The following is a 24517-nucleotide window of genomic DNA, read 5'->3' on the forward strand; positions in this document are numbered from 1 at the left end:
CATAATTATCCAGAACTAACCAGATCTCAATAATAAATCATATGTGCATATTGAGTCATTGATACGCAAGATGATAAAAGTATGACTGTAATGCTAACAAAAACACTATGGTAGAAATTGGACTCAAAGATGAACTGATTAGATTTTAGTGGTCAAAGGTCACTGTGACCTCACAAAACACATTTTGAGCCATAACTCAAGAATGCATGTGCTAATAATTCTGACAATTTCACACAAATGTATTAAGGTAAAATTATGAAGTAATGACATGGATGTAAACTGCAACTTGACTGGTTGGCTGAGGCATACTACCACGAGCTGGTAGTTCTAGTTTTAAAGGTGCTATTGATAACATTCAGCCACTAGATGTCGCATTCTCCCTCGCCCTTTCCATTGCTTTTACTTCACAACTAGTCGTTGCCAGAAACTTCCCGTTAATCTCAGCCATTTATCAGTTTTATCCACACTAACTGACGACCCAGAGATACCACGTGATACCAACATTGTTTTACTATTGGCTCACAAGCCTTGTTAGAAGTGGGAACCAAACGTCAGATATCTTCCACAGAGATAAACAAAACACTCATTTTGGACTCACCACCATTTTTTAAATGATTAATTCACAATCATACATTTTTCAGGAAAATCAATACTTTTATTTGGCGCCTTTCTAAAACCATACAAATGTTATCAATAAGACCTTTAATGTAATCAATAAGACCTTTAATTCATCAGATATAACTCATTCTATTTATTCTTTAGTGCCAATTTTAATGTTCATTTAACAGTGACAGGCAGTGAGATTTTTGTTTATACATTTCAAGAGTTCAAGCAATGAACAGCATCTAGTGAGCATAAGCATAACATGTCACAATTATATACATTCAATCATAGATAAAATGACAAAATCAAATACCAGTCATTCCCATTGAGACATCCTAGAGCCTAAATTGTTTTGTTCCATGAGGTCAGACATTGCCAACTCCATTGAAACTCACACTTAGTGACATATTGTTAAATAACTGAATATATACGAAATATAGTAAAAAAGCAACAACACTAATGAAGCATCAAAGTGTAATACATCAGTCTGGGATACAGTACAGTATAGTGTATGTCCCACTAAATTCTGCTACTTTATTATTCACAGAGTTATAATAGGCTCAGGGTTTACTACTTCTTCTGCATTCTCTATCAGTTTATTGGTATCAACCACATCAGGCTGGGATCGTTCACTGTCGAAGTAGAGTGGATTGTCAAAGGGAATGGGTGAAGGACGAGGAGACTTCTTGTAGAAGAAGAATGCAAAGGCCATCATCGTAGAAATGACAGCAATGATCAGCACAACTATCAAAGTCGTGTGGACACGACTGCGAGAATCCTTACCTCCATGAGGTTCTGCACAAAATTCAACAAGTGGAGTTGATCAGTCAAAACAAAATTTAACCTTAAATATAATTTATTTTCCTTGTAATTTAATTACACTGTAGTTTTTGATAATAACTGTCAATGTTGCATTACATGTAACATTTTTTCAAATATTATTATTAAATAATTAAAATAGTACACAAGTTAAAGAGATACAAAGGTGTTACTTACCAGATTTTGATCCTGGATCTAAGGGCATCACTGTTGGGAAAAGAAGGGAAAAATACTCAGATAACTTATCTCTTTTAAGGAATATACTGTAAATGTGTAATTTTATCAGCTCCACCGCCACCTGTGCATCGAGTTCCCCTGGAGGAAAGACTGACCCTTGTCACACCTCAGTCTACCTATGCAATTCTAGTATTAACTTTTCAGCAGTACACACATTAAATAACGTGTAAAATGTCCGAGTTACAAAAGATGATCTGAGGCTGGATGTTGAGTTTATGGCAGTTGATGGAGGATGACCCTTATTGTTGTTTGGAAACAAGCACCATAATAACAAAAACAATACAAATCATAACATTTTTGGAGAATGGTAAGTTTTTATTACTTTATTTTATTAACTTTTTAGTAGAGGTTGACAGATGGTGGATTGTTAAAGGCCGATATAATAATGATAGTTTGGAGCAGGGAAAAGCTGATAGCCGATTTATCGGCCGATATCTTCTTTACTTTTGCATCAGCCTAGTCAGCTACTTTTGCATACGCCGTTTTTAATACATCAGACCTTAAGTGTGCCATTTCATTTCATGAATGGATACACGGCTGGATTATGTGGAAGAGACAATGCCAAATTGGTACAGTAAGCCAGTTAAAGCCGAAGTAGGCGAGATTGGAGCAGATATGATTAAAAAAAGTTATTTTTATAAAACGCTATATCGTGACAGTAGTACATGAAACAGGTAGCCTGAAACAAATCATGTGCTCCGGTGTCCTCCGGTGTTTTTAACGGCATCTGCAAGATTTTATAGGCTGGAGGAAAACAAGCAGTAAAAGCTGATCTGAGGTCCGCTGTCCATCTGCTGTCTATGAGTGCCGGCTGTCAGTCACTCACGAACTCCGACCAAAAGGTCAAACAAGGCCGCACTGATCAAATATGAATCAATATTATGTTACGTTAATGCCTATTTCTCACCTCAAATGTTTTCAGAATCATCTTATAGTGTACTGTTTAGCTGTAAAATTAGAGAGTTTGTGACGCCGCCTCATTGTGAAATCTGGTGAAGGAATGCGAAGTTACGGTCACATGACTGGAGCACAGCCAATAGGAACGCTCTCTAAATGAACTGACCTGTGATCGGTCAAAGTCTCCCGTCACGGCCTAGATTTTCTAAAGCCTGAAAACAGAGCCATGAGGACGTGCAGAAGTCTAGTTATCTCTCAGAACACTTGAATTACAATATGCTGAAAGGTTATTATGGAATTTTTGCCCAATGATGCCAAAAATATACTGCCTACTGCCACTTTAAAGTAACAGGGAATGATTTCTTGTCCTCCCTGTCTGCCTGTCTTGTATCTTAGACAAAGAGCTGATAGTGTTGCGTTATACATTGGAGAGATAACCTCTTTTCTCCCCCTCTACCATGACTTTGTGTATGGAGCCTCCATGCAAAACAGTGATGTACATCCCTGCGTGACTAGTGGCGGCTGTACAGCCATCGGCCACTATCAGAGCCCAGTTCTGCCGATAATGATAGTTTGTAAAACGTTCTGTCGGCGCTGATTAATCGGCCAAACCGATTAATTGGTCCACCTCTACTTTTTAGGGAAATGGACCTTTAAGAGAGGCTTGAGTATGGCTCCCTCTTACTCTCTTGAGGATGTTTGAACAAGTGAGATGTGTGAGAAATGCTTATGAAAACGCCATATATTTTAACTACATGAGTATCTTACCTTTGGGTGTTTTACAGATGTATGCTCTGTCGTGCCATCTGCGACCTGTCCTCCAAGTCCCATCTGAGGTTCCGATCCCTCCAAAGTCATTATCAGGCTCATCCTCAGCCCAGTTAGTGTAGTCCATGACTGTTTTATCCAACCACAGCCATGACCCTATAGGCCAAACAGAAACTTGTTGTATTACTATTTTCACTTTGATAGTTTGTCATATAACTGTCTTATATGTATCTGTAATTTGCCCCCCATGTGCTGTGGAGGCCCTGTTAAGTTGCGTATGAAAAATAAACTAAAGAACAAAAAATTAAAGGGCAACATCTGGTAAACTGTTTTTTTTACTTTCATCAGCAGGAAAGTTGATTGTGATTTGCAAGCCCAGTAGCAAACAACTCCTTTAAGACTAGCACCACCATAGCCCACGTCATTTAAAGTTGTGTTTCCAAAATTTTAACTAGTCCGTCTGATATGTTTCCCTCCTGCCCTGACTTTTCCTAAATGCCTATTCCGACTGTTCTTCGGTAGCCGAATTGACGCCTTTCCATAATGGCCGTATAAGCGCATTGAGACAATGAATGGGACATAGAAACTAATTTGCTTGCCAGTATTCACTCACATGCACTTATAATGACTTATAATCACACTAAGGTAAGTAGGCCCACTGTATTCATCCTATCATATGTGTAAAATATCAGAAATGAAAGCGAAAATATTTACACTTCTTGTCCAACTATAAATGTTGTCCATTGTGTGCACTATATGCATAAGTAATTAGGGCTTTACCGTATAGTCCGACACTTCATAATAAATCAGTGTGTAGGTTGTGTACGTAACGTTAGCAAGTGTGCGGTCGAGAGAGTGCACGTGACGGTGAATATGACGTTATCTGTATCGTCAGCAGTGAACGTAGCAGTTAAGTGTGTGTACAGTTTATTTGTCGGTGAATAAATGCTACAACTCATCAAGACCCAAGCCAAGTTCCTGTGTCTTGCTTGCCACCTGCTGATTAAAGGATTAAAGTGAAGAGAGTTAGCCCGTTTCATCTCTAGATGTAAACAAAGCAGGTTTCAATGTGTTCAGAATATCGGCTTTGTAAATGTTTAATGAGGAAGGAAGTGTATTCAACAGGTTTGTTAGATCTGAAGGATACACTGCATGCATTTTGGTGAGGAACAATGACTGTAAACAAAACTCCACAGGGCACCTTTTAAGTGCAGTACAGCCATAGAAATAGAACAGGAGTAGAACGGACATTGAACTGTTTGCCATGGTCATTTGACTAGCACAAAAGAAAATGGCGATTGTTAGTTGTTATGGTGACAACGCATGTCAGTGGGGCCGTAAAGTGTGTTGCTCCGCCGCTAAGCCGGCAGCGGTGATAGTTAGAGAGCAGAATGGACATCTGTTGAGGCCAATTCATGCTTTCTTTCTTTCTTTCTTTCTTTCTTTCTTTCTTTCTTACTTACATATAACACACACTAGATGCCGATGCTTTTGTTTTACATGTTACGTCGGCATGAGTGAGTCCACGACTTGCTGTAAGTCAGTTTAAGTTTGCCTGCTGCAACAGTTGCAGGGGCAACAATACACATAAAAATGTCCGCCGCTCTGACCACCCTGCTATGTTGATTTGAATGGGAATGTCCGTTCTGCTCCAAATCTATTTCTATGACTACAGCAAAGAGTGCAATCATACCTTTATGAGTTTTATACAGGCCAATCCAGAAACCGCTGTGGCTATCTTGAAATATCACCACGTAGCTTTTAATAAATTGTTGCTCAGCAGGATCTGCAATGCTCGCCAGGCTTCCACCTTCACAACAAAAAACAGTCTGGTTGTCACACAATTACTAAACACTTAAAGTTGCTGTTTATTACACCATACACTTGAGCAACACTAGATCTAAAATGTGTCTCTTACCATGCCTGATACAGCTGCTAGCTGCATCTGCCCATTCAATTTCCTCTGTCATAAACAAGTAACAATGACCCTTAAATGGCAGCCAGGTGTAACTCTGGTGGTACTCCTCATTCGTCTCTTCAGGGCAAATCCCTGGGAAGTTGGTTGACTCTGTTGGTGGCACGTCTGTGAGTGACAAAGACAGTGATGAGGAAAACCACTTATTACTAGTATTCAATTCAGTGAACATAAAACCTTTATATACTGTAATAACTAGCTCTGATCCAGATCCTGGATTAAGGCTATAGTATAAAGGCTAGTTAGTGCTCGTGAATGTCTTTAATGGATGAGTGTTGAAATCACAAACTCACATCAAGGTGGGTATAAAGCATAAAGCATCTACAGAATCTGCAAATTTGGTGACATTTTTAGATAAACTGAAGGATTAATTATTCATTCATGGCTTGATAATAATCTCCTACTTAAGATAAATAAAACAATTAATTTGATTATCTGAAAACTGCATCGTCACAAAGCTGAAAACGAGGCTTGTTTTCTGAGCTCATTGAAATTTGACAATTTTTGGAAATACATGCTTTTTACAGGACAACAATGTGGCTTCCAGACATCAGTGTTAGCATTGAGTGCAATGCTGCTTAACAGTACTCAGAAGACTCAAGAAATGATGCGCCATCTTTAAATTTAGATAAATTGTATTAACTCACCCACACCCCATCGGAATACGTCTTGTTTTTACTACTTAAAGGAACAGTGTGTAACAATTAGGGGGATCTATTAACAGAAATGGAATATAATATTAATAAGTGTGTTTTCTTTAGTGTATATTCACCTGTTTTCGTTGCATTAGAATGAGCCGTTTATATCTACATACGGAGCAGGTCCTCTCTTCACAGTCGTGTCTAGAAGGTAACCCGCAAAATTGCGAAATCTGATCTGAGATCTGCAAAAACTCTCGCGTTTCCCCAACTTGCGGGTTCCCTTCTAGACACTACCTCTCTTCACGGAGCCACCCACCATGTTTCTACACTAGCCCAGAACGAACAAATCAAACACTGACTAGATAGGGCCATTCACGTTTTTGCATCGGCCACCATAGTTCTCCTTCACGCTAGGCACACGGGAGAAGATTCAGTTGGTTGCAGTCTGCAACCTCACCACTAGATGGAACCAAATCCTACACACTGCACCTTTAAAACATTGACAAATTTCCTCTTGATAGTGTTTTGAAAAGCCAATATATTGGCCGATATATTGGTATCTTTGTGTATGTCGGCCAATAAATATCAAGACATTTCAGCACAGAAATGCTAAACTGTGTTTAGCATTGTTTGTTTGAAGTTATTTAGAAACAGTGTTACCATTACTTAGTCTGTCCACCAGAGAGCACTGACAAATTGAATTTGACGTAAAATGTCCTGCATTGTATGTATCTTGGTCACAATTCTTTAAAAAAACAAATCAAGGCGCCTGGGTTAGCTCAGTTGGTAGAGCGGGCGTCCATGTATTAAGGCTTGGTACTGACCGCGGCGGCCCGGGTTGGAATCCGGCCTGTGGCCCTTTCCGCATCCACTCTCTCTCTCCCCCCTTTCAAGACTCTATCCACTGTCCTGTCATAAAAATGGAAAATGCCCCCAAAAAAATAACTTTAAAAAAAAAAAAAAAAATCAAAGAGATTCATTACCTATTATGTAAGTTATGGATCACGGCTAGGTTAATAAGCTAACATCTGACACACCGTATGCCAAAGACATAAGCAAAATAGTAGTAATAAAGTATATTACACCATTTACAGTATAATCACTAAAACCTACAAAGTACCTGTAGACTGCATGCAAACACTGTTCATGGTCCGATTGCAGAGGGCAGTCTTCCATTTTCCATCGACATCCAGGTACACACAGGGTTTGTCTCTGCTTGGTTCACCTTCAGCCCAGTTGGCAGAGTTCAGGTGCCAGCCATCAATATACCTAAAATAACTGTTTGTCTGAAAGCAAGAATGGTTCAAATCAACATTTGTATTCAGCATACATTGTACATAGCTTTTTTAAATGTATTTCTTTGCCAAATAGAATAAACAAATATACGCTTTTATATGACACCATGGACAGTTGTCATGTGAGGGTTATAAGTTATATGTCATGGATAAAAGCTAATCATCTTTTAGTAAATAAATCATTCGTAATTGCTGAATAATATCTGACGAAAGGATTTTTTTAAGTTCAAATTTTTGCTGAAACTAGCCCGTTTTTGTGCTACTGTACAGTAATAGTCTTATACCTGCTGTTTGTTCAGTCCAATCCACAGAGGAGTTTTGAGATTCATAGCCAGCAGCTCGACGTAGGCCTGCGTCCACTCATTTCGCAGGCTAGCCAAGTTGGCTTTATCACCTTCGCAGTGTTTCTTGGCATCGTCCCAGGTCAGATTTTGAGTCACAACCTTGATGCTGTCATTTCCCAGAGTTAGATAGATGGTAGTAACTGCTGGCTCTGGTTGAGGCTGGATATTTTGGTCTATTGATGGGAGAAATAAATCTGTTTTTATTTATTTATTTATTATTACAGACATAGTTATTGTCACAGGAACTGTAGGTTAATTTTACTGCTAACAGTTTTCCTAATCATTTACCGTATGGCGCTGTACACCAATTGCTTAATGTTAGATATACATACTGTACTTAAACAAGATATTGATGATTTTTGATGATTTTTTTTTTGCCTCAGACAATTCCTAAAAGAGAGAAAGGATGAACTCACCAAGATTTCGAAGACAGACAAATCCATTGGTGTCATTGCAGGGCTTAATTAACCATTTACCGGTGCCAAGGGAAGGATTGCCGTTCATCACAACACACTCTTCCTGGTGAAGGACATTGGGAATGGTTAGGATTTCAAAATCTTTGTACTGTGACATCGGAGTTTAAAACTAATGCTGACTGGTTGAAACTTGCGGTAGTCTTGATTGATTGACTGATTGGTCTGATGCCTTCGTTAACTCTTTGTTGTTTGTTAGCAAATGACTGTTTTCTGCTCTGTGATGACAAAAACTAAACTAGACTTTGAAATCAGTCTTGGAAATGTTACCTCATTCCATCTTTGATAAAAGGTCCCCTGACGACGTCGATTTTTCTAAAGAGCGGAACAAGATAAATAATAATTCAAACATTTTGTATTTCTATTAAACAGTAACTCAACACTAAGCTAGTAGATTGTGTGTACTTACAGAATAGCCCCAGTTGGTGTATCGTCTTGCTTTGCCATCAGTCCAGTAAAAGCCATCTTGTTTTAAACAATTTAAACCAATCCACAGGTCTGTAGTTGCTGTTTCAGCCATTTTGGTGGTCAAAAATGCTGAAAATTTCAAATGTAGAAATTAGTAATATTTATCTTTTTTTTCTCCCCTAATTTTGGCAATATTTCCAAGGTTTCAGGTTTAGGTCTTACTAACAGTACATTGATAATTTTACAAGATTATAATTAAATTAGATTTAAATCAGTTTGATAAAAGATCTTAACTCAAAGTCCTCTTTCCAGCTTTTCGCTGGGATTTTTCACAAATCTTTTTTTCCAAAGATATTTTTGCTGTTGTTTCCAAGGTCAAGAATACAATTTCACCCTTTCTTTATTTACATTGTAGAAACGATTATGATCATTTGTCAAAAAATATTTGAAAAAACAGTAGAACAAACCTTGCTCACGCCTTGTGGGAATGGAGACTAAATTGCCACCAATGGTAATGCACTGTGCCCTTGCGGTTTCCCAGGTGGCCACACGGTTAGTAATGATATTGTAACACTACAGATGAGAAATGAAATTGTGATTTGTCTCTCTACAACCAAACAATAGTCTTCTTTCAATAAGCTTTGATGCCATCTGATCTGATCTTAAAAAACGTCTGTGTGCTTATTTCTCTACCAAACTCTCTTTTTATAGTTCCTTATTTGTTGTTGCGCTAAAATCATTGAGAACTAGACTGTGTTTACATTGTGTGAGGAATGGGTGACTAGAACATAGAAGTTATTGATAAATCGTATATCGTAAATATCATATTGTTGTTTTTCCTCTGATAATGTTATCTGCATTGCTTTCTCTGTTAAGCAATTTTGAATGTAGCAGTAAATGGTATTTTACATCTTAGAATTTGAGTGTTTTCTTCTCTCCCCCTTTGAGTTCATTTGTGTTATGTATTTTTACAAAAAAAATCACATGTGAAAAAATACGTTTTACTTATACTGTATATGTGAAATTCTGAAAACTAGGGCTGTCAATCGATTAAAATATTAATCGCGATTAATCGCAAATTAATCCCACATTTTTTATCTGTTAAAAATGTACCTTGAAGGGAGATTTGTCAAGTAAATAATACTCTAATCAACATAGGAGTGGGCAAACATACTTGCTTCATGCAAATGTATGTATATATTTATAAAAATCCATCAGTCCGAACAGAGAACCAATGTAAACAGGAACTGACATTCAAAAAGTTGCAATGAAAAGTTTACTGAAGATCTAAACTAACAGTTAACAGTGATTTCTTACCTTTGAGTCAAATTTGGTCCACCTGAGTGGACAGCCGCCTTTAGGAGGCTCTATGGGGGCTGCAGTGGTGTTGACAGGTGCTGAGTTTCCTCGTTTACAAATGGACTGGCGCTCTTGGCCACAATTACAAGTTTGCCAGAAGCCTGGAAGTACAGCAGAGATACAATTATTAACATTTCACCAGCAAAAACTTTTTTATAGAGAAGCATATTAATCTTATCTTGGGTTAATACTTTGTTTAATTTGTAAATATTCAGGTTGTGATTACTCACCCATATAATAAGTCATACTAACACAGTTCTGATCAAAGACTTCCGAATTTGGTTGATTTTCATCCCATTTTTGTAAACCCACTGGAGAACCATCCATCCACCTTAAGGCACACGCAGTTAAGATGAATTATAATGTGTAATCATGCAAACAATCACTTCACTTAAGACATTTTTATCCAACTTGTTGCCGTTTTGCATGTTAAATAAACTGAGGACATATACAATATAAAGGAGACAATAAATGTAGCATAATAAGTAAAAAAAAACTAAATCAATTATGCTATTCAGGCTGCCAGCTTACCTACTGTAGGTTCCATTAATACATAAAAATATAATATAGAATACTCTATTAATCGTGGCAGGAATTGTTACTGTTGCAGCACATTTAAGTATTAAAGACAGACAAAAAAGCAACAAAAATACGTAATACTTAAATACACTACTTATCAAATATTGAGCAAAGAAAACTATACAATACTTATCAACAATATATAGAATACAAACAATAACTTAAATAAAAAGTGGGAGAATTGCTACTCTACACATATATACTGTATGTGTGAGGGGGATATAGTGCAAGTAGCGCAAAATTAAATGCACATTATACTATAATCCATAGGCCAAAGACTTTTCGCTAACCTCCTTAGAACCAGTGATTCACTGTAATGGATTGTATGACATTCATTGATACTCACCAAAATGTCCCATCAAGATCCACTGACAGACCTATATAATAGTTACCATAACTTCTGGAAATCTGTGAGCACATTATACAGAAATACACAAGCTTTAAGACCTACTTTTCTAAAAATGTTAATGTGTTGTTTAGCAAACCAAAAGAAAAACAAAACACACCTACCCATTTCCATAAGAACATACTTTCATCTTTACTGTTGATAGATACCAAGTCCCCATGCCTCTGCTGACAGTATTGACGAGCATCCTCCATGGACATTGAGTGACTGTTAATATAATAGTGATTCCCTCTCCACACACGCCAACCATCGGAAGTGGTGTTAAAGTCTGCAAAGGTTTTAGAAACATACTGAAAATTTATGCTTTTCATTTTTTAAGTTTCTGTCTGTCATAGTAAATCTTTTACAGCTTACACTTGTAATCGGCTGTCTAATGAAAGGTTAAACGACATCAAACGAATAATTTGAATGGTACTAGCTAGAAACGCTGTCTAGTGTCCTGTCTTATTTTTGTTATTCTGTTTTAAGATATATTGGTTTGGCCAAGCGGACCAATAAAATCACCCATCTAAAGTACCTGACTAATGGAAAAGTGAAATTTGAATGCTCACAGTTTCACTGTTTGTAACCCTAGACTGTGCACAAAGATGGACGGCATGATAACTCTCCATAACTGAGGCCAAAACATCTTGATCGCCCCCTGGTGGCTGGCTGCAGTATGTGTCATAAATACCTCCCCCTCCATGTTAGTGGATGGGACATGGGCCAAACTAAAATATCGAAGTGCATGTTAAATACATTTTTCCCAAAGATGGTTTCTGTCATTTTAGGTAGTTCTTATCACGCTGCTTTATGTTCAACTGTTAATTTTTCTGTTAAGTTTGATTTTAATTAGTTATTTGATGCTTTAAAAAGGGGGGGTGAGACGTCATGATTGACAGCTGTGATTGACAGCTGCTCTGAGTGAAGAAAAAAGGTTTAAATGTCACATGTGACTGATGTTGTACTCGGTCTAACCAGCCATCTCTAGATTCCCAATATGTTGCATTTTATGTTTTCAATCACCCTGGGTGTGTGTATGTCAACTTACCTACTGCAGTATCATTTGGTGGTGGTTTTGGAATCATTCCTGTAAGGCCACAAACAAGTGTCAATTTCATGTAGTCTAATCTCGTACTGTGGGATAATGTAAATAGAAGGGGGAGCATGACAGTAGCATAGGCATATGTTTGACTGCTCAGGCTGTGAGTTACTGTGGATAACAGTACCTAGCAAATTACTTTACCATAAATTAAACATTATTCATGTAAAAAGTATTTGCTTTTTAAGTTGATACAGGTGTACATTATAGAAAAAATACCAAAAGAGAAAGAATAACTGCACACTTAAACAGGTTTTTCAAGCTGTAAACTAAATGGTATGACTGTACTGTGCCAAAACACATCAATGCTACTGTTAATATTGAGATTTCTTACCAAATTTATAAAAATCGGCATTTCATGGGTTGAAAATGGTTCAACCCGCTACAATCTACTGTTTTAAATCAACCCTAATCTTGTAAGGGCAATGTTGAGATGGAGTGGACAGTTTGGGACTAATCTATGTGATGAAATTTATATTAAAAAATATGGTTAAAGCTATTATAAGACCCCCCCCCCGCACACCCTCCTTGACTTTCATCGTTAAGGATGTTTGTGTAGCTTCACATCTGTATTACTGTATATGGACAGAGTGGGATTTGTAGTTCTTTTTAAACATAGTCCCTAAAATTGAAGACAATGCAGCAGGACAATGGTCTTAAATATATACATAGATTGTCAATATAGACTGGAAAACTGACTTGATTGGGGAATTCAATCACCTGACAACCAAACCTTGAACATGATGACTTCATTTACATTTAATGTTTACTTGTCATGTAAATTTAATGTGTTAATGTCTTGCCTTTACTGACGGCAGGTTTCTTTTTATCTTATTAAGAGAAATGCAGTTTATTTCTCCCATCTCAAATATCTGATATGGTTACCGGCCAAGATAAATCATTTTTGTAATTATTCAGCTCACATGAACTCTTGTTTGTGATAGGGTTTAAATATTTATAATTGATTAAAATATTTAATCACGATTAATCATGTGAGTGTCCATAGTTAATCGTGATTAATCACAAATGAATCGCAGATTTTTTTTATCTGTTCAAAAAGTACCTTAAACAGAGATTTGTCAAGTAAATAATCCTCTTATCAACATGGGAGTGGGCAAATATGCTGCTTTATGCAAATGTATGTATATATTTATTATTGGAAATCAATTTCAAACAGAAAACTATGACAAATATTGTCCATAAACCCTCACAGGTACTGCATTTAGCATAAAAAAGATGCTCAAATCATAACATGGCAAACTGCAGCCCAACAGGCAACAACAGCTGTCAGTTTGTCAGTGTGCTGACTTGACTATGAATTGCCCCAAACTGCATTTGATTATCATAAAGTGGGCATGTCTGTAAAGGGGAGACTCGTGGGTACCTATAGAACCCATTTTCATTCACATATCTTGAGGTCAGAGGTCAAGGGACCCCTTTGAAAATGGCCATGCCAATTTTTCCTCTTGTTTATTGCTTATTATGAAATCCCAAATTGCGTTAATGCATCAAAGAAATTAGTGGCGTTCAAACAAATGCGTTCAAGCAATTGCATTAACACGTTATTATCGCATTAACTTTGACAGCCCTAGTTTGTGATAAAGATATGTCTTGCGGGAAGCTTTGCATCATGGAGGAAGGCAAACAAAGGCATGACATAGCATGCATGCACAAGTCAGCTTTTTTCCAGATGAAAAATAATTTCTCCTCAGAAGAGACAAAAGATAATATGTACACATTTTTTTCAACTGTACCTCCGTGGATCTGACAGAGCCAGTCATTGTAACCCTCACAGTTCACATCATTCCAAGACCCGGCTTCATCCGCGTTATACATTCTGAATTCAGCACAAGATTCGTCATTATTATGATTGTTTGGCTCTCCTTCCTGCCAGTGCAGGAAGTTTACCTGTGAACAAAAAGAAAGAACAAAATGTGTATAACAGGATTGAATGATTTGGGTTTTCAGATTAGTTGTAACAAGTACAACACAGTTGACTCACTGGGGATCCATCGCTCCATACATAACCAGTGGTCGGGTCAGGAGAACGAAGTCCAATCCAGGCTTTTCCGTGTCTGCTGTACACAAAATCATATAAATAAAATTGTTCAACCTTATTTAAGCACGTTGTCGCCCTCTAGAGGCAGGAAGTAACTTAAGCGAGAACTACAACAAAAAAGTTCTCAAGTTAATTAACACATCTCAATAGCAGAGTAAATATTTTATTCTATTTCATTTTACTTTCTTTATTTATTCTCTTTAAGTATGAAACTTTAAATATAGACTTGCTTTACTGTAGACTTGTATGCATCTATGTGTCAAGTATTTAATACTCTTATCAACATGAGAGTGGGCAAATATGCTTGCTTTATGAAGATATATGTATATATTTATTATTGGAAATCAATTTACAACACAAAACAATGACAAATATTGTGCAGAATCCCTCATAGGTACTACATTTAGCATAAAAAAAATATATGCACACATCATAACATGGCAAACTCAAGCCCGCTACAACCCCCTGAAAGATCGATTGCGTTTAAAAATTAAAAATTAATTTGTGTTAACATGTTATTAGCATGTTAACTTTGACAGTCCTATCAAAAATATATTTTAATTGGTGCCATCTTTAATGCTGTAAGAATTATGAGTTTGTTTTTTTAAGATGTCTGGTTCTGCAACTTTAAGTTAAAACTGTATCTAACCAGCTCATACCGTCCTATAAAAAGCTCAGGACTGCTGTGGATGCTGAGCAGGTCTCCTCCGATGGCCCTGCAGTAATCCCTGGCCTCGAACCAGGTCTTCTCACCTGAACGAGGACCTGTGAAAAACTGGAACACAAGAGTGAAAACCTGATTAAAGTAGACCAGATATGTACAGCAGTAGAGTAGATCACTGTTTCCCAAACTTATTTTGGCGGGAACCTCTTTTTAAAAATGAGAAACCATTGTGACCCAATTCACAATAGTGTACAAATTGTGAGAAGAGCGTAAATGAACGTTCATGACCATTTGTACTGCCTTTTCTGCATCACCTCATTATCTTGAATAGCTAAACCAGCCATTTTGATATACATTTGATAAATTACAACTTTGTTTTATGCACGTGTTATTGAAAAATAAACTTTATAAATGAGCCCAAATGAATACATTTAGGTGAGGTTGAAAGGTTCTCGTTTTTTTCCTCTTGTCAGTAAAACAAACAGAACGTATGTTAGCCTTTCATATTAGATTCAATGTTCTAAGTAGGCTACAATTATCAGAACAATACGAACATTCAGGCTCCCTCATGTGGCTCAAAGGTGTACTGCAGATATCAATGTTAAATAAAAGACCATGAAAGAAATTATGCAATTTTTTTTAGCAACCCTAATAAAAATCTCCTGATCCAGTCTTTGGGAACGACTGGAGTAGATTATTTTAATAGACTTTTGTTCATTTATTTATTTTGTCCATATTTGTATATCATTGAGCGAAAAATGGATTTATTACTTTGAAGAAAAAATATTTGTGACCTATTTCTAAACCTACAATATCTGTTTTTTTTCTGGCCACTTGGGAGCAGCAGAAACACGGTGTAAACCCAACACTGATATATTAGCACTTTTTAAGTTGATATGGCAAACTTTTTAGCAAACTGTTGATTATGTACATATCTAGCAGTTACGGATCAATGTTATCATTCATTTGGAGTCGGTTTCCTGCCTACCTGGTGAATTTAAGTCTGATATTTACTCTCTTTTAGCTCTGTTTTTGGTCTCCACCAACTCCTGAGGGAAATATCTGTTTTTTTAGCTGCTAAATGCTCCACTATGTTCACCAGCTGGTCGCTAACTGTGTCTATCTGCTGTTTGCTGCTGGACGTTGCACAAGAAATTATGTTAAGAGGGGTGCAAACACATTTTTTCATCACAGCACAGAATATATGTACAAGACAAAATATATAGAAATAAGAGCATATACGCAGGGTTCAACATAAATGCAGTCTGGCAAGTGGGTCAGAAATCTTCTTGCCGGAAGTCAATTTTTACTTGCCCCTATACAAATTGTTTTATTTATTAGTGGTTATCAAATAACAACAAAGACTAAAGTCAATTGTCATGTTTTATCCGCATTGCTCTCAAACTTGTAGGAAACTCCAAAATACATAGTTGGAGTTTTGCCCACGTCCTCTCTAACGCCACCCAACAAACTCCTGTTTCCAGATAATTGAAATACTCGCTTGCGCTTCAGCTCATAAACTTTGTCTGTACCCACTACCATTTTCTCATGAGTGCCACAACGGTACTTTGCATGTACAACACTCAAGAGTTGGCTCACGAGATGGCTCACTCCTTTGCAAATTCTTTTTGGGCAAGTGAGTTGCTAGATTTACTTGCCCCACGTGGCATTTTACTTGCCCCGGGCAAGTGGGCAAGCCTTATTGTTGAGCCCTGATATACAGTAGTTGTTGTGTTTACTACATCTGAATTGCGTGCATGAGCCGAACTGGTCATGTTTGATATGTTATGGTGATTGTGGCAGAACACTGGTCTTGTTTTGTTGGTATTAGCAGGTAACAGGTTTTAATTGTATTCAGCTGAGTTTGACCTCTGGTTGTACCTTAGAGCAGAGGTTTCTTGTTCCGACTCGAGTCCAACCTTCCACACACTTAAGAGCAGCTTGAGTTGGCGGTGGAATGGTTACAACTGCCCCCTCTGCCAGGTGTTTGCAGATGTATTTCTCCTGGTTGGTGCAGGGCAGCAGATCCCAGAGTCCGGCCAAAGTCCCAGTTCTCATGGCAACGCAGCCCTGTTCGTAACCTTGAGTTGTTGAGGGGACAAATAGTCAAATGTAAATTGTGGAGCTGCTGTTTATTCCCTCTTTTTTAAAGATGGAACTGTATCTTTGTCCATACCTGGCATTTGAGAGTTCCAGTGAGTAAACCCCACCGAGTCTGTGTTGGTCCACACAAATTGATCAAGGTTTTTCTGATTTGAGAGGCCTATCCAGAAGTATGTCTCTGGTCTCAGCCCCACCATGCTGACAAGGAAGGCGTTATCCACCCTGGAAATATTTACACAGTACATTGAATTATGTGAAATATACTGTATAGTACTTGCACACCCTGCTATATGAAGGCTAATGAAAACATGAAGTGTTCTCACCCATTTGAAACATCAACTAAGTAGGAGCCTGAGGTCTTGCAGTCCTCTTTAGCTTCATCAAATGTCTTTGTCCCCGTTCCTACAAAGTAGCAGTAGGAGCCATGTCTTTTCCACCCCTGTAGGAAACCGAGCACGGATTAGAACTGAGGAGTTGTGATTGTAAAATGCTACATAGCCATTTTCGTTCACAAGTCATTTATCTGCAGTGTCTGGATCTACATGTGACAGATGCTTAGCAGACCTTGAACTGAACGTGATATTGAACCAGTTATTTGATATATACTTATTTCATAGATTACATGAACATGTACTCACAGCTTTGCAGCCTATATCCACATCTACTTCATCTCCGGTCTCTTCAGTGGCACTCTGCTTCATACAGATAAAGCCATGTTTCTCATCACATGAGCGATCCGCCCAGTTTCCATTCTGCAAGAAGAAAACACTGTTAAACATTTCCACACTTGTAACTTGAATGTACTGGATGGATAGACACATACATATACTTGTATTCATGATGCTGTCTCTTCTTGTAAATATTTTGGTTAAAAAAAACTAAGAATAATAGAAAAATTAGAGAAAAAGGTGTATTATTTGGTATTTAATGTCCCAGAACTTGTCACAAACCATAATAAAGTCGCGACAACTTGCAAATTTAGTTTCTACCTACAAACAATTTGGAAATAAGAAAAAAATTGAGGAATCTGACAAAAGCTCTTAATATCTTTGTACGCTCAAGTTAAGATCAAATCTGTGCGTGCAAACTTAATGCAGTTGAATATTTGTTGCACAAATCAAAAGGGCTTTCCTAAAGAATGAATACAACCAGGATGCTAGCGGACATTCTCCCTCTATATGATGTGTCCAGATATAAGAAGGTTAAGCTGTATGTGCACCAGCAAATCCACATGGTGCTCCTTACCTGTCCCCTGATGAGAACACAGTCATCTACATTAGCGGAAACACCAGGTTTCCCAAACTCCCAGCTGGTGAAGCTGACAGTCGAGTGCTCGCTCCAGTCAAACAGCCCCTCTGTCCTTATGTCATTCAGTCCAATCCAAAGCTCATCAGTGGATGCTGCGACATGGACAGAGAAGAAAGTATGTCATGTCAACCATTGACTAATAAACACTTAAATTAATGAGATGAGATGGACAATTATGGAGACGTATTGTATTGTATTAGTATAATGGACTAGCTTATGTATTTGTTTCTGTGATATATTTTATTTTACCATCTTCCCTATAAAATTCTTTAAAAAAAACTTCTTCGTCTTCTGCTGACCCCTAAACAATCAGCAAACATTAACATTCATTAATTAATATCTCATTTTTGAGATTGTTGATATTTATTATGATTTGAACATAAATATATACTGTAAAAAGTCTTGTTTTTGTTTTTTTACATACGGTCAGCTTGTAAAAGTAAGTAACCTCATTAAAGCTGAAGTTGGTAAGTTTGAGCAAATGTGATAAAAAAGTTATTTCACCATATCCTGACAGTAGTGCATGAGACAGATGATCATTTGCAAGGCATTAGTAAGATTTCACAGCGTTGAAGCAAAACAACCAATCAGAGCCGAGGAGTCTCTGGGCAGCTTTCAATCACTAATCAAATATTAATCAATATTGTGTTTCTGTAACGCCTATTTCTCTCCTGAAATGTTTTCAGAAACATCTTGTAGTACTGTTTAGCGGTAAAATGAGCAAGTTTGCTCCAGCCTGTGGCGGTGCTTGGTTTTGGCTCGACTGATCTCAACGTGGCTGCCGGGCTCCTAATACATCTTAATGTATTTCTTAAACTTGCAGTGATGTAGGACACAATTTATGATGTTCACATGTGTTTTAAGTGTGCACATGTGTCCTCTCCTCCTATCCAGACTTGTTGATTTGTTTAGATGGTCATATTAAATACAAAAAATATTATTATGTATAAATATAAATACCGAATCCAAGTTGCGAGATGACAAAGCTTTGGTCCTCCACATTGCGAATGCTCACTAAGTCCCCTCCTTCTTTGCGGCACTCTCTCTGAGCAACAGACCATGTTTGAATAGTACGCTGAAGGTGGAAGCAGTGGCCATTGTAGGGAATCCAAGGCGTTGAACAAAATCCTTGCTCAACTGATGATGAAAAGAACAAAAGATAAACGGGATTGAATGACTGATATCAGTGAATGTGTCACCAAGAGAATCAATAAAGTAGTAGAATATGTTTCTGTACTTTGTGTGGGAGCTGGCGGGGCCCCGTCTTTGTAGCAGACGTAGCCTAGTTTCTTGCCGCAGGATGAACTTTGCCAAGTGTGCTGCCCAGCAGAGTCAAGAAATGCACAGTTGTGTCCCGGATTAGGAGCTGGATTTCCTGAAAACATAATGATTATTTAATCTGAGATTTCTTCTTTGCTAGTGGAGATCCATTTGCATGTTTCGATGATGTAAAATCACTTGAAGGATTTGAAGTTTCAAATATGAAAAGAATACTGCATTTTACACTTCTACCCAACTAGATAAACTGACTAAGACAGTCTCTGGTTTTCTTGTATCTAAAATCGAGAATTGATGGGATCTAATCAAGGCATAAAATCACTTTATAGACCCCTTTTCTATTAGGAAACAAGATGTGGTATTTCTGTAGGCAGGGCGTAGGTGGAAGCAGAATAATTCCCTCAACACGTTAGCTAATGCTGGCCAACACGTTTTGTAGGCTTGTTCCAGCAGATATATCGAAGCAACATTACCATTCCTTTGGAGCCGTGTTTGTGTCAACCCTGATGAATTTAAGTCAAATATTTGCTTTTTTTCAAACTCTGTTTTTGGTCTCCACCAACTCTTGAGGGAAACATCGGTCTCTTTAGCTGCTAAATGTTCCACTATGTTCACCAGCTAGTCACTAACTGTGTCTGTTTGGTGCTGGGCAGGTAGCATAGGGTTGTTTTTCCGAACTTTATATCTAAAAACTCCTTCTGTCTGGAAACAAAGCTAGTGAGTGCCATGAGAGTGAACCATAACATGGAGGTTTCAGGCTGTAAAACCAAAGCAATGAGCTGAAAGCAGACACTGAAAAGCTCCAAAGAGCTTGTGGGGGCCTGCAGAGCCAGTAAGGTGATATTTTTCTGTGGGTTCATCACTATGAGTGACCCCTGACACACAAATGTGAAAATATTAGGTATAGCTGCTTTAAGATTTTAAGGTGAATAACCACCCTTTCAGACAGTGTGAAGTTAAGCAAACTCACACCTGGGATTTGCTTAATGTTTTTTTTTGTACTTGTCAGTAACCTTCTGTATAGCTCTAGTGTTATAGGGTCATTGCTTAAGGGAACTCCAGCAGAGCATTTTAAACCTTTTTTCTGGAGTGACGTCTTACCTGCACTCCATCTCAGATAACGGAAGGGCTTCCCATCAGACCACTGCCAGCCATGTTCTGGGTCCAGGACCAGCCCGATCCAAAGTTTGTGTTTCCCTGCTGCCAATAGTGCTGTGTGTTTATGAGTGTTTGTGTGGTTGAGAGGGACAAAAAAAAGGAAAAAGACAGAGTAAAGAAATTGTTCCTCTTTTCCCACATTGTTCCTCTTTTTCTTTGCTTAATAACAAGTCAGCAAAAAGACAGAATTCACAGACAAACAAGCAAAAAGAAATCAACCGAATGCGTCAAAACACACAAGGGAAATCTTACAAGATGCATCATGTTCCTCATGAGTATCAGGCTAAAACAAACGGTGCATGTGTCGTGCACTTGATAATGTGTGATAAAGTTATACTGAATGAGGATGATTGGGAGGACACTCTAGTTTCAATGAGACCTTCAGATTTGCAACCAAAGTGCAGAGGCAAAATATTTGCACAACCTGTCCTCTGCGCTCACAGTGACACGATGGTCCTTGGACTCACTGTTTAACAAAGCAGTACAGGTGGATCTTAAGGTTCCTGAAATAACTGGTATCTTAAAGGTCAAACAGTAATTTAAGGAAACACCCACTCTCAAAGCTCTTAAATTGTAGCCTGATCAAACATCAAGTTTAGAGGAATAGACCAGACCGAAAATACGGTTAATTTGCAAAACGCCAAGGCCGCGCCCCTTTTAGGGGGGATAGAAAACCAAAGATCCCACAGACTTCAATGCAATTTGACATGTTTGGATTAGTTTCTATGCGTGTATCTCTTGTTCAACAAACGTTTCTTTTATAGACAAGTCTAATAATTATTTTGCGACCTCGCCTGAACCTGAGCGTTCACGATATCTTAATAAATTAAGGTTGACCGGTCTGCTGTAATGCCCCTTCAGTCTTCCCTCGTCCAAGTGGTTCAATGACCCACCACAGTGGCCAGATATTGCTTATCCAGACTTCTACACATATTTAATTGAATCACGTTAGGCTAAGTGTTATCTGTAAATAATCAACCTGTTAGACAACTGTTTGATTATCCATCAGTAGTAACTGTTACTAGCAGTTACTAACTGGTCATTTATCATTCCTGTTTTTTTACTAAAACAGAACTACAACCCTCGTCTATTATCCAATTGAATAGTATAATTTCAGTTGTTTCAAATGCAAATAGGCCAAAATTCAAAATGTCATATAGGAAACTCCTGAAACTTGGAAAACTGCACTGAGAACAAGTTAAATCATCTAACAAATCTGAACATTTTTAAAGATTTTTTTTTTCAGTGTTTCATAAGTATCGTAATGAAACAAATAGACTGCATCTTTGACATATTGTTTTCTAGAATGGATGCATTAAACAGCAGTTCGAATAGCAATTTATCAAAGAATGGTACATATATAATGAAAAGTATAACATAATGTGATGATAATTCAAGGGTCTTTTGAACCCATGTGATATAAGCTGTTTTTAAGAATATCTGTAACCCATCTATGTTGGGTCAGTTTCAGTACCAGCAAACATCCACCAGGTGGCCTCTTACCTGAGACAAAAGCCTGATCGTGAGGATCGTTGATACTGAGCAGGGAGGCACTCTGCTGTTTGCAGCTGAATTCAGCCTGGGCCCAGGTCAGAACCGACTGTGTGTTGGTCTGGTAATACGCTCCGGTTGCGATGTTCTTGGCCCAGTGCTCTGTGGCTGTGCATCAATACAGAACAATGAAAAAAACAAATTCAAACAACACATTTATTACTGTAACCTAAAATTGTGCTCTCATTTTGCATGTTTTGTGTTAAGCATCAAAGATGATGACTAATCTGCCTGAAGGTGCATGTAGTGCTGGCTTGTGCACTGAGAACGCTTCTTACTTATTGTAGTGAGATTAAAATCTTAAATGCAGTACTCACAAGAAGTAGGGCAGTATCCCCACAGTTCATGTTCATATTTTGTTTCAATCGCACACCAAAGTCGCCTTATTGAAGAGTCGTACGTAGTGCAGTCTCCATACCACCGGTCTTTGTACATGAAGGGAAATGTGCAGATCTTACCAAACGCATTTCCTTCAAGGGTGTAAAGTTCTAAAAGGGAGAAAAGAGAAATTGTTTTAGGGCAGACCTAAATCATTTGTTATATCTTCTCTTCACTACTGATATACTCCAGGCGTGCACAATCAAACTCGAGTGAGGAGGAACTTCAAGCATCATTCGACTCGATCATACGTCACCTTACATTTCAATCAGTAGCTTTTGTGATCAGGTGTTTGATGAATCTGAGTAAAAATCCTGCATATTTGCTCATGTATTGTATTATGCTGTTTAAGGTTTGTCTATTCAGAATTCATACTCTACCTCTGTACGTTCGCGAACAAGCACCGCTGGCCGTCCCTGTGATTGTGAGCTCGTTGTTTGGGCCGACAGTTCTGGAGAGAGCAATTGTTTGATCAGGTTTGACTTCAATGTAGAGCTGCTCGCCTTTGATGGCGAGCAGCGTTTCGTTCTTGCATTCCCACTTTTGCAGCTCACTGCTGGCGTCACAATCGTAGAGGCTCACTTCACTCCCCACGCTCTTGCCCTGAGCACCCAGGCACTTCTTGGTTGCGGTAACAAAAAGACGATCACCGGTCGTCCAGCGTACTTCAAGGCAGCGGGTTGTTCTTCTCACCAAACAGAAACCAGTGGCCTGGTTAGTGAGTGAGAATGGGGAATCTGCAGAGAGATGTAAAAAAAAAAAAAAAGTTTAAATTATGTTGCAAAAAATGATATTCGTGCACTTGCATTTAGTTATTTATTTCCCAATTTTATTCACTGACAGCATGAACCTCGTAAAAATATTTTTCTTTTATTGGAGACATCTAATTTCAGAAGATTTTATGAATCCATGTTCAACTGGAGCTCCTCTCTCTCTCTTGAAAACATTGTTTCCTGTTTAACTGTGACAGACTAGAGATGCACTCGGAGCATCCTTCAAACAACCTGTTGCTGTAGTTGTGTCAGTTCTTTGTTTGGCCCAAATTTAAAGTTTTAAAGCATTTTTTTTGTAAGACACATCAACTCATATTCATCATTTACAAAATACTCTTAGTTTTAGAAGTTTTTGACTAGCATCCTATAGTGAGGTAAAATCACTCCAATACAACAGATATTCAGGAAAACAAATGTATGAAGAATGCTGATTTTTACATCAGTAACAAAACATAATGACAGCTCCCAAACGTCCACAATACATACATGGAACAAAGCCCTTACATACAGAATATGTCACATAAGAAAGCTTAATACTGTACCGTTTCTTACTGCACACGTTGGGATGAAGAGCACAAAGGCTGCAAGAGCTATCCTCTGGCTCAGCATTCTTCTGATAAGTCTCAGAGCAGCAGACATGGTCAACGCATTGCAAGCAGAAGACTTATGAGCATGAACATGAAAAGGAGGGAATCTTAATACCACTGACACTGTCAGCTTTTTTTCTTCTTCTCATTGAGAAAGTGTCATGTTTCAGATTGGCACATTTCAACATTTTGCTACTGGTAAAGAGGGGGGGCTGGGAGGGAAGTAGGGGCAACATACACAAAACACACACCCACACACACACACACACACTGTCTTGCTTGCACGGATGTCACACTCCAGAAATGGAAAAAAAGTGGCCCCATCCACTTCCTGTCCTGGAACAAACTGATGTGTAAGTGATTTATGCTAAACATGACTCATCAGAGTCAATGGTCCAGTGCAGCATCCACCTTCATAGACTTTGATGCACATTCTTGATATCTGCCACTGGTGTTTGCAAGGGCTACCTGTCCACTCTGACACTGGCAAGAGACGACTTTTCATTGCATTTTAATGTAAAAACATGAAATGGATATTTTTGAAACAATAAAGAAAGAGAAGTTTGCAGGTTTATAGCAGGAAGTACTGTGTCTAGTTCTCTGTTCAGTGATGGCATGAGTAGGTGGATTTATTTCCATCTGTGTAGATCACTGTTGTATGCTTTCTATTAAGGCGAGACACCCCAGGCAAAAACATATTTTTGCTTCCATAACATGTCGTCTTTCAGACGAGTGGAAAGAAAACATCCAAAATACACATGTAGGTGTTTATT

General features: G+C 38.1%; 1 protein-coding gene across 2 annotated transcripts; it reads right to left on the bottom strand.

The window, feature by feature from the left end:
* Window positions 1-633: 633 nt before the first annotated feature.
* LOC141777465 (macrophage mannose receptor 1-like) lies at window positions 634-24013 on the bottom strand. Of its 2 annotated transcripts, none has more exons than XM_074651729.1 (31): window positions 23700-24013; window positions 22765-23121; window positions 22324-22494; window positions 21959-22114; window positions 20399-20509; window positions 19257-19394; window positions 18980-19156; window positions 17957-18111; window positions 17350-17463; window positions 17035-17150; window positions 16785-16933; window positions 16490-16689; window positions 14604-14719; window positions 13888-13960; window positions 13640-13793; window positions 11835-11873; window positions 10909-11072; window positions 10745-10806; window positions 10050-10150; window positions 9778-9920; window positions 8928-9033; window positions 8462-8589; window positions 8323-8367; window positions 7996-8098; window positions 7520-7752; window positions 7061-7226; window positions 5243-5407; window positions 5018-5134; window positions 3325-3480; window positions 1600-1629; window positions 634-1398 (listed from the first exon to the last, which is right to left on the bottom strand). In XM_074651729.1, exons 1-31 carry the CDS (start codon window positions 23794-23796, stop codon window positions 1145-1147), a joined length of 4296 nt encoding a protein of 1431 aa, XP_074507830.1. In that variant the 5' UTR covers window positions 23797-24013; the 3' UTR covers window positions 634-1144. The 2 variants fall into 2 exon arrangements, with proteins under 2 accessions (XP_074507830.1, XP_074507829.1); XM_074651728.1 differs by having other exon boundaries at window positions 13888-13963; window positions 23700-23942.
* Window positions 24014-24517: the final 504 nt, after the last annotated feature.

This window comes from Sebastes fasciatus, chromosome 11, assembly GCF_043250625.1.
Source record: "Sebastes fasciatus isolate fSebFas1 chromosome 11, fSebFas1.pri, whole genome shotgun sequence".
NCBI classification, from domain to species: domain Eukaryota; kingdom Metazoa; phylum Chordata; class Actinopteri; order Perciformes; family Sebastidae; genus Sebastes; species Sebastes fasciatus.

Bases quoted from the DNA above. Each gene is read 5' to 3' on its own strand.
- LOC141777465 (XM_074651728.1), bottom strand. From the start codon at position 23,796: ATGTCTGCTGCTCTGAGACTTATCAGAAGAATGCTGAGCCAGAGGATA. The intron at 11,874-13,639 runs GTACAGTTGAAA...GTGGCCTTACAG, and splicing joins GCTCTGTCAGATCCACGGAG to GAATGATTCCAAAACCACCA. The intron at 9,921-10,049 runs GTGAGTAATCAC...CTGTACTTCCAG, and splicing joins TAGTATGACTTATTATATGG to GCTTCTGGCAAACTTGTAAT.